Here is a 10,707-nt window from a genome sequence, read left to right as displayed (position 1 = left end):
GGTTTTTTTTTAGTTTTTCTAGTAGTTTATGGCTGGAGGTTAAATCCAGTCTGTGTTACTTTAGCAAGGCTAGAAGTGGGAGTGGAATAAATCAAGTTTAATTTCCCCCAAAGTTATTACTTGAAATTGGAACATCATGAAGGATGGCTTTCAGTAAACCATAGGTATGAATGAAGTGGAGGAAGTTCATTCTCAACTTTGTGATCAAGCAAAATTCATAAGCCTACATACTTACTTTGTGTTTTCTACTGAAATAAATTGGACAGACGTTCCTGCCATATCCACTTACTTACTTTCATTATCCTTAGGAAATTACTCTTGAGGTTATTCTGTCAGTGGTACATTCATGTAGGCCTTTAACAATTACATGTTGGATTCAGTAAGAAAATCCAAATTCATTTTTTAATTATAATGATCAGAATTTGGATGACCTAGACTTAGAAGGAATGGGGGGAAAGGACTGTCACTACAAACATACATATGTAGGTATAAATAATTCGCAAGTAATAAAAGATCAAATAAAACATTGTTGCTTTGCCCCCCACGGATTTGTCACCCCACTTTCCCTGGGTGACAGAGATGCAAAGGATTTCTCAAAGCCCATCTCTACTGAGCAGTGAGAGGCCCCGAAGTGGTTAATCTCCCGCAGGAACCCTCAAGTGAGAGCCATCCCTTCCTTGGAAAATTAATGCCAAATTGGGGTTCTCTTCCTGCATTTATTTTCCAGANTTTGCAGTCATCTGTGCCTCCTTAAACTACAGTCTCTGTCTGTCTAACTCAGAAAGGCTACTGCACTTTCTTTTGGTTTCTCCTTCTTTGCCCCATTGTCCAGGAATGATGCTGGTGGAAAGCACAACTCGCTGCAGACCTGCAAATGCTCCCCTCCCTCAGGGATCACGGGTGTGCTGCCTGCTGTGTGGTGTCTAAAAACAGTTGTTTCGTAGAGGTTTTTTTTCAGTTTTCTAGTTGTTTATGGCTGGAGGTTAAATCCAATCTGTGTTACTTTAGCAAGGCTAGAAGTGGGAGTGGAATAAATCAAGTTTAATTTCCCCAAAAATTATTACTTGAAATTGGAACATCATGGCTTTCAGTAAACCATAGGTATGAATGAAGTTGAGGAAGTTCATTCTGAACTTTGTGATCAAGCAAAATTCATAAGCCTACATACTTACTTTGTGTTTTCTACTGAAATAAATTGGATGGACGTTCCTGCCATATCTACTTACTTCCTTTCATTATCCTTAGGAAATTACTCTTGAGGTTATTCTGTCAGTGGCATATTCATGTAGGCCTTTAACAATTACATGTTGGATTCAGTAAGAAAATCCAAATTCATTTTTTAATTATAACGATCAGAATTTGGATGACCTAGACTTAGAAGGAATGGGGGGAAAGGACTGTCATTACATACATACATATGTAGGTATAAATAATTCGCAAGTAATAAAAGATCAAATAAAACATTGTTGCTTTGCCTCCCACAGATTTGTCACCCCACTTCCCCTGGGTGACAGAGACACAAAGGATTACTCACAGCCCATCTCTACTGAGCAGTGAGAGGCCCCGAAGTCGTTAATCTCTCTTTGGGATGCTCAAGCGAGAGCCATCCCTTCCTTGGGAAAATAACTCCAAATTGGTGTTCTCTTCCTGCATTTATTTTCCAGACCAGGAAGTTATAGGAAGAGACATAGGTGGGGGTATAGCTTAACAGTATAGGCTGGTAACTTTCAGTGAAACAAGCCAGATGACATTCCAGTAGACAATTAAGTGGTCCTATCAACAACAGTTTGATCTTAGCAAACATTCCTTCCTATAACAATTTCTCAGTATCTTACATAACAGTCAGTAACTAGTCTGTCTTTTGAGCCAGCAACCTGCTGTGCCACAATTCTTATCTTGCAAGAAAGATTCGCTAGCCTGGGGAAAATTTCCTGTTCTTGCAAGGTCAATATTTGAAACTGCAAGGCTTTGGAAAACCAGGCCCTGTGAAGTACATTTGCTTTTTAGTATATTCCACAAAACATGATACTAAGAATTGTTCTCTATCACTGGGAAGGAGTCCACAGGAACCCAGCTGATTTCCAGGAGCCATGATGATTGAGCACCAACACTTTAAGTAATTACGGAACTGCCAGCCGAGTATGATTCTCTGGCAACACTGTTAAGTATCTGTATTAACACTCCATGCTCGGGGGAACTCAGACAAAATAATTTTACCAGCTAATCTGCCATGAAAAGATTTAGCTGAAGGAATCTTTTTGGAAGCCTTTTGGAATTATTTTGCTATGTTTTTATTTACAATTGTCTAAATACTTTTCCTATCAGAAAATCATTTCAGTTAGAATACTTATTAATTAATAGATTTAACAAGAGAGAAGCTGAATTTACTTTTGTTTATTTTGTGGCTTCTAAAAAAAGAATTTTTTTTTTTTTATTGTGAAATGGCAATCTTCTCTCCCTATTTTACTTTGGGGGTGGGGAGTAATTTCCAAGATGGACTACTCATTGAGACCCAGTGGTATCTATGTGTAGAGATCCATGCATACATAAAGTATCTGTGCACATGTAGAGTATCCACACATGTGTGGACTATCTGTGCATGCATAGAGTATCCATGCATGGGTGGACTATGTGTGCTATAGAGAATCCATGCATGTGTGGACTATCTGTGCATGTGTAGAGTATCCGTGTGTGTGGACTATCTGTATGTGTAGAGTATCTATGCACTTGTGGACTATCTGTGTGCGTGTAGAGTATCTAGACTATCTGCGTGTGTAGAGTATCTATGCACTTGTGGACTATCTGTGTGCGTGTAGAGTATCTAGACTATCTGCGTGTGTAGAGTATCTATGCACTTGTGGACTATCTGTGCGCATGTAGAGTATTTAGACTATCTGCGTGTGTAGAGTATCTATGCACTTGTGGACTATCTGTGCGCGTGTACAGTNAGAGACATAGGTGGGGGTATAGCTTAACAGTATAGGCTGGTAACTTTCAGTGAAACAAGCCGTTAAGTGGTCCTATCAACAACAGTTTGGTCTTAGCAAACATTCCTTCCTATAACAATTTCTCAGTATCTTTACATAACAATCAGTAACTAGTCTGTCTTTCGAGCCAGCAACCTGCTGTGCCACAATTCTTATCTTGCAACAGAGATTCGCTAGCCTGGGGAAAATTTCCTGTCCTTGCAAGGTCAGTATTTGAAACTGCAAGGCTTCGGAAAACCAGGCCCTGTGAAGTACATTTGCTTTTTAGTATATTCCACAAAACATGATACTAAGAATTGTTCTCTATCACTGGGAAGGAGTCCACAGGAACCCAGCTGATTTCCAGGAACCATGATGATTGAGCACCAGCACTTTAAGTAATTACAGAACTACCAGCCGAGTATGATTCTCTGGCAACACTGTTAAGTATCTGTATTAACACTCCATGCTCTGGGGAACTCAGACAAAATAATTTTACCAGTTAATCTGCCATGAAAAGATTTAGCTGAAGGAATGTTTTTGGAAGCCTTTTGGAATTAGTTTGCTATGTTTTTATTTACAATTGTCTAAATACTTTTCCTATCATAAAATCATTTCAGTTAGAATACTTATTAATTAATAGATTTAACAAGAGAGAAGCTTAGTTTACTTTTGTTTATTTTGTGGCTTCTAAAAAAGAATTTTTTTTTTTAATTGTGAAATGGCAATCTTCTCTCCCTATTTTACTTTGGGGGTGGGGAGTAATTTCCAAGATGGACTACTCATTGAGACCCAGCGGTATCTATGTGTAGAGATCCATGCATACGTAAAGTATCTGTGCACATGCAGAGTATCCACACATGTGTGGAGTATCTGTGCATGCATAGAGTATCCATGCATGGGTGGACTATGTGCACTACAGAGTATCCATGCATGTGTGGACTATCTGTGCATGTGTAGAGTATCTATGTATATGTAGAACATATGGTTCTCAAATGAGCCAGGCATGCCCCATGAAGAGCTGAAGAGCTGGTCCAGATTCAGTCCCCTCAGAGACTTGGGTTCTGCTTAGGTTGCTTTCACTTTAATTTCCCTGCAAACAAGCCCCATAAATAATACATGAGATAAAGATACAGATGAGTTTCTCGCAGTCAGGGTATACAAGATAATGGTCAATATAGCTGTGTGGAGGAGTTCATATCTTTTGAAACATCATTCTTGGGGAAGATGCCTCGTAAAAGTCTATTTGCGACCATATAAGGCAAATCTTTCAATGCATCAAGTTTTATTTTTGACCTTATCATTGGAACCAGGACACATTTGGCCATGGAAAACAGTCTTTATCAATTACTAGTGGGAAAAGGAGTCTATAACAGCTCTGTCTCCAGATGAAATCTACTTATCTCTTTATACTCATCTCACATTACTATTATGACTTATTTAATGGGCGGTTCTATTAGATTATAAACTCAGTGAAGGTGAAGACCTACCTTGTTCAGCATTAATGGTGAACAATTTAGAGAGGTCTAAGGTGTAGCCACATAATAAGCACACAGTAGATACTCAATAAGTATTGGCTAAATGAACAGATAAAAATTTACAGTGTAGACCTAAATAAAGAGTCATGCCTTTCACGCATGTGAAAACTGAATTTAAATTTTTTCCCACAACTCATAACATAGACAAAGGGCTAATATTGCTAATACATAAAGAGGCTTTATGGGCCACAAAAGGGAAGTCTCAGTGGTTCTTAAGCATGTGAATAGGTATTCAGCCACACACATAATAATAATAATAATAATAATAATAATAATAATACAGTGTAACACTACAGTGAGATACCAGTTTAGCAAAACCCCAAGTGTTTACTGTTTTGTTTTGGGCTTTATTTGGTCTATTCATTGGTGAGGTTATAATATGAAGCTCTTACTTTCATGTGTTGCTAGTGGAAGTGTAAATAACCCCTTTAGAGGGCAATTCGGTAATAGCTGTGAAAATCACAACTACACTTACTCTTTGACCTAGCAGTTCTTGATAAAGGAAATTATTCACGCTTACACTTGCACCTGTGCTAAATGGTGTAGGCATACAGTTATTGGTGGAAGCATTAATTTTAACTACAAAAGAGTCGAAACAGTCTCGTTCATCAGAAAGGAACTTGTTAAATTATGATGCATCCAAAATATGAATTACTAAGTAACTGTGGGGAAAAAGAGGAAGTGCTTTATGCATGAATACAGAATTCCAGGATCCATTATTAAATGAAAAAAGCCACACACATCAAGAGTTTGTTTAGTATGCTTTCATTTGTGCAAAAAACAAAAACTTAAAGAAGGGAGGGGAGAATACATATTTGTATTTGCTTGTGTACATAAAAAAAACATTTCAGAAAGAATCACAAGAAACTAGTAACAGTGGTTTCTTACCTAGCTGAGGCTAGGAACTGGGCAAATGGGGTGGGGGCAGGAGGTAGAATTTGCACTGTATACCTTTTAAGTTTTATTTTCAAACCATGTATTGTCTAGTCAGAAAATTATTAAACATTCAAAACTACATAAAATTCACCCCTCCTTCACTGGAATAACAACACTTTTTGCCTAGGGGTGTTTTGAAAGGAAGCTCCTGGTTGGCCAGCGGAGCTGAGGACAGTGCTAATCTGAAACTGATCTGCCTTTGAAGTCGCAGCATTGGAGTTAGAACTTGACCCTGAGAGCATTTCCGATGGCCCACGAAGTGGTCGCAGGCCAGGAGGTGGGGCAGAGAGGGCATGCAGGGGAGCAGAAAGAATCCTGAGCGTGCCGGATAATCCAGTGATCCCCGGGGTAAAGAAAGAGGGAGAGACTGGGAATGGTTAGTGGTCCTTGAATTTTGCTTTTGTTCCCATACCTCCTCTTCCCATAAGAAGTCTAAATTCTTATTTCCCAGTTACTACAATCACTGTGTTAAATGTGTAACCGCAGAGGTTTCAACATTTTCACTTGTTCTTAACATCTGTGTTGTGGGAGGAGTTATTCATTACGTGGTTGCTCTTGAATATGTTCCTTTATGACAGCTGGATTCCTTACTGAATCTTCACCTTCTAGGATGTATAATGGCATTTCTGACAGGTTGATATTAGCCTCAAATTTTGTTATTGGCTGCAGAGCAAAAACAGCAGGATTCTTCTGAGAGAAATATACCATCCCGAGGACAAGGTCGAAAAGCCAAAGCATCCTGCTCTCCGAAGCCCTCCCAGCTTCTGATGCTGTGCTTGCCTGACCCCTCAGTCTGGCCTGTTGGTCAGCATTGATGCTGTAGAGGGGGCTCTTCTTACCGGAGGGAAACGAGAGAGGTGGCATATCTCTGGTTACAAGCATACCACTGTGCTCTGGATGCTTCTGGGCAGTGGGAGTGCAATGTGAAAAATGAAATACTGCTGTGTCAGTAAATTAAAACTCTGCAGCCAGAGTGGGTCACCATGTGTTTCCACACAGTTTGGGCTACTTCTAGTGTATATTTGATTTCTGGGTGGGAGAAGGGGCAGTAATCTGTTCAAATAGATTTTTTTCTTGATTTGAAAGTATATTCATAGTATTTTATTCTTTTCTGCCCTTAGCATGGAGATACAAAACTCCTCATAGGGTGGCATTTGTTGAAAAATTGACCAAGCTTGTTTTAAGTCAGCTGCCTAACTTCTGGAAACTCTGGATTTCATATGTTAATGGAAGCCTTTTCAGTGAGGTATGTATATGAATTTGACTATAGGTGGAGCTAAGCCACTGTGAATTTATAGTCCTTAAAATTTTAGGTTGTGAAGTGATTTTTTTTTAAAGACTTTACAGGCCCAACACCTATAACTATTGTCATATATTTTAAGATTAGTTAAAAGCGTAATAAAGCCCTAGCACTTAGTAGCCATGTGACATTGGACAAGTTACTTGACTGTTCTGGGACTTGGTTTCCTCATCTGTAAAAAGAGAGTAGTAAGGGCAGCTATCTCAACAGGTGGTTGTAAGGATTAAATGAGATAGTAAAAAAGAAAACTTGAAATATTTCCAAGGATTTAGAATCAACTGTCATGCCAGTGAAGTCCCATTATGGATGAAATTATTATATAGGAGACCATAAACAAATGATAAAAAAAAAAAGATAAAATGTTTGCAGCTTGCACATAGGTCCGTACTAATCCATATAACTGTTCAATTATCTGGTTGGTGAGAATTTAAAGATCACATAGTCTAGCCCCATTGTTATCAGCCTACAGAGGTTTTTATAAGCCTTTACATTTTCATGAGTCACTCATTTGCTTCGTGTCTTAATCATAATACAGTTGATAGCATAGAAAGCATGAACATAAGGTAATGACTCTGACTTTTGTGTGTAGCACGTGGAAGTCAGACTCATCACTTTATGATCTCACTTCAGGTGCTTCAGGAAAGGCCCCCTGTTCCTGGAATATGGATTCTAACATCCTTTGCCCCGAGCTGCTGAGGGTCCCTCACCTGTAACATTGAGAAGACAGCTCTCTTTTGTGTCTCCAAGGGAGAACTCTTTATAGCCATGGGAGAAGCTGGGAAAGGTGGGTCTTCCTGAGGCTAAAGGCTGTTTTCACAGAAAGTTGATAAGGACAAGGACTAAAATCATGTTTTGTTTTTTGCACAAAGGCACAGCCCTTGTGGTTTAAGATCACTCTTTGGAGAAAAGCGGTTAGTTGCCTGGGCGCTCCAGGGGTTTCTTGAGTCTCTTAACCATAGACATAAATTCACGCGGGTATTAAAGAAATAGAGTTGTGCTGTGGAGGTTTTTTCCCTTTGTGTATTTAATTTCTATTTGCTGACTGTCTCTTTTCTTTTAACTCTACTAGATCCCTAGATCCCTAGATCCTTGCTTAGATGAGTATTTGTGCATGAAAAACAGAAAAACAGTAGTGCATGAAAACAAACTCCTTAGTGCAGAAAACCATTCTCTTCAGTGTGACGTATCAATGCATTTTTTCTTCCTTGAACTTGAGCAGTGTATTCATTACTCTATAGGTGAACGTTCAAAGGATTAAAGCAATGAAAAACTTTCTTCTTTTTGTATGACTTGGTTATACACAAATGCTACTGAAAAGTCAACTATACAGAGGACGTCCTTCTTCCATAAAATACATGTAGGTTTTGCCTGGTCTTCATAAGTGCAGAGTTGCTGACTGCTGGCTTAGGAGGAGAGTGCTTCAGTCTTATAGGTGTCCTAGAAAACGTTTTCCCAGTGCTCTGCATTCGCACATGCCACGCATCAGTCTGTATGTCATGAATCTCAGCTGGGTGACAGTGGTGTGGCTCGCATTTCTGAGGACAGTCCTGAGGTGCCGTGCCCTCTGCCCCGGTCTGCCCCGGGCACCACAACTTCCTCTCTAAACCAGATCGCTCACGTGGACGGGAAAGGCTGGATCCTCCATACTGTTCCTTTGGACAGACAGCTCTCATAAATCTTCTCACAGAGCACTGTTGTCACAGTGGAAACATCCCGTGTGTGTCACTCTTGTGACCTTAGGCAAATTACTTTTCTTCTCTGCACATACCTCCCTAAGGCTGGTTTGAGAATTCAGTGAGTTAACATAAATAAAGTGCTTATTATTTGGAATAAAATTTATTCCAGTAATTGAAATTTCATTGGCCTGGCACATAATAGGTATTCAGTGAACAAAATTTAGTAGCATTAAAAAATACTGGACCGGACATACTAGAGTAGAATTGAATGATGTCAAGATGGATTCACTCATCTAAAGAATTGGTCCATTAGGAAATGGATTTTAGACCATAATACTTGTTTCCAGCCAAGTGTTTTCCACTCATTTGGGTCAGTTCCTACAGATGGCCCACCACACATGGACAGTAGTTGCCTTATCTTGAATCTTTTTAGAGTCATAAAATTCCTAAGAGTTTTTGATTGGGGATATTTTAGTGAAAAGGGAATATATTTTCCTTCCTTATGGGTTGTAACTAGTTACAGTAAAAATACAAATAAGATAATTGGTTGTAAATGAAAAATAAATTACCTACTTCAGAACTTGTGAACAATATTATTGTTGAAATGAAAAAACTGATGTTAATTAGTTATACTGGATTGGATATGCCTGTGGTATTTCTCCCTATTTAAGTTTATAAACTTTTCTTAAACGTTTATAGTAATAATTATTAATTAAGTATAATTCACTTTACAGATTTAGGCATGCTTTAGAAATATTTACCCTCTGTTGAAAAGCAAGAAAGACACTCACGGGGAATAAAAAGGAATGCAGCAGGATTTAGGAAAGTGTGACGCCCTGTCAGTCTATGAGTGACATGCAGAAACTTAATTAAATTAACATTGAGAGGAGTTCTGGGAGTTTTGATAGTTGATATTTAATTTCATACAAGGGAGCTTTATGATATTTCAACACAATTTACTTGAAATTTCTTATTTTTCTTCTTATAAAACTATCTTGTTTATTAAGAGCCTATCCGTTAAAGATTTAGATGGAGTTTCCAACAGTTTAAAAAATAGTCAGTTCTTCAAACCAGTTATGCCTATATGAAGTAACATATGTGAATCAAAACAGTGAAATCTAGCCGTTGTTCTTACCACAAAGTAGTTTTGGTCTGTGTGTGCAGGAAAGAGTTAAGGTTTTTAGTTAGCAGAATGGTTAATAGTAAGTTAAGATCTCACTTTTAGATATGTGTTAAATATAGTATTTTTTGGATGAAAATCTTTAAAGCATCCAAATAATTGTTAACTATTAGGAATCAACATTTTAAAGTCACATAACTCATACTGTGTAAATTAAAATATGCTTATATGTTCCAAAATTAGATTTCTGTTAAAAAATAAGGCAGACTTTCATTGTATTGGACATGTTCAACTCTTCATCAAGTTAAAACAAAAAGTAACTATTATTTCATTAACAATTGCAAGGGGCATGCCTTATACCTAATCCTCCCACCACACACACATATTTTATGTATTTGGAGACAAGTCCTTCAGTTTTACAAAATTGTTGTCCGGTAGATGTCATCATGTATTCGTAAGCACCTGTTTAGTGGGCCAAATTGTTGTGGCAAAATTTAGCCTTAATTTTGGTATGATGCTTTAAACAACAGATTTTACTCTTTTCTTCAGTTTAAAAATTATTGAACAGAACAGATGACTGTGAAATACTGTTCCTGTTGAACAGTCCTCCTATGTACACAATTCAGTGTGTGTGCAGTATTAGATTCTGTGGAAGTTGGATTTAGAGAAGACACTCTCTGACAATTGAGACACTTAGAGTTTTACACTGGCATGTCCCTTCCCTACAGCACACCATACAGGTATGTGAGTAGGGTTCTCCAGAGAAACTGTACCAATAGGATATGTGTATACACACACACTCACACACACACTCGGGGTTTATTATAAGGAAGTGGCTCACGTGATTGTAGAGGCTGACAAGTCCAGAGGTCTTCAAGCTAGAGACCCAGGAGGAAGCTGGTGGTGTGAGTTCCAGTCCAAATTCCAGCAGATGTGAGACCCAAGAAGAGCAGATGTTTCAGTTCAAGTGTGACGGCAGAGAAATCCCAGCGTTCCAGTTTGAAGGCTGTCAGACAGGAGGGGTTCCCTCTTACTCGGTGGAGGTCAGCCTTTTTGTTCTAGTCAACCTTCAACTGATTGGATGAGGCCGCCTATATCAGGGAAGGCAGCTCTGCTTTATTTAGTCTACTGCTTCAAATGTTAACCTCATCCAGAAGTACTCTCCCAGAAT

The 10,707-nt window shown here is 38.6% G+C and overlaps 1 protein-coding gene across 1 annotated transcript in view; it reads left to right on the top strand.

Annotated features, from left to right (window-relative positions):
* Positions 1-10,707, top strand: part of EXOC2 (exocyst complex component 2) — an 88,503-nt gene that overhangs the window by 70,393 nt on the left and 7,403 nt on the right. Inside the window, exon 12 of the mRNA XM_008583759.1 lies at positions 6,562-6,686. Within this exon, the coding sequence (XP_008581981.1) occupies positions 6,562-6,686 (125 nt within the window). The remainder of the gene's footprint in view (positions 1-6,561; positions 6,687-10,707) is intronic.

This window comes from Galeopterus variegatus, unplaced genomic scaffold (assembly GCF_000696425.1).
Source record: "Galeopterus variegatus unplaced genomic scaffold, G_variegatus-3.0.2 Scaffold3031, whole genome shotgun sequence".
Classification (NCBI taxonomy): domain Eukaryota; kingdom Metazoa; phylum Chordata; class Mammalia; order Dermoptera; family Cynocephalidae; genus Galeopterus; species Galeopterus variegatus.
Note: the sequence above shows the minus strand (reverse complement) of the source record. Positions and strands in the feature narration are given on the sequence as shown.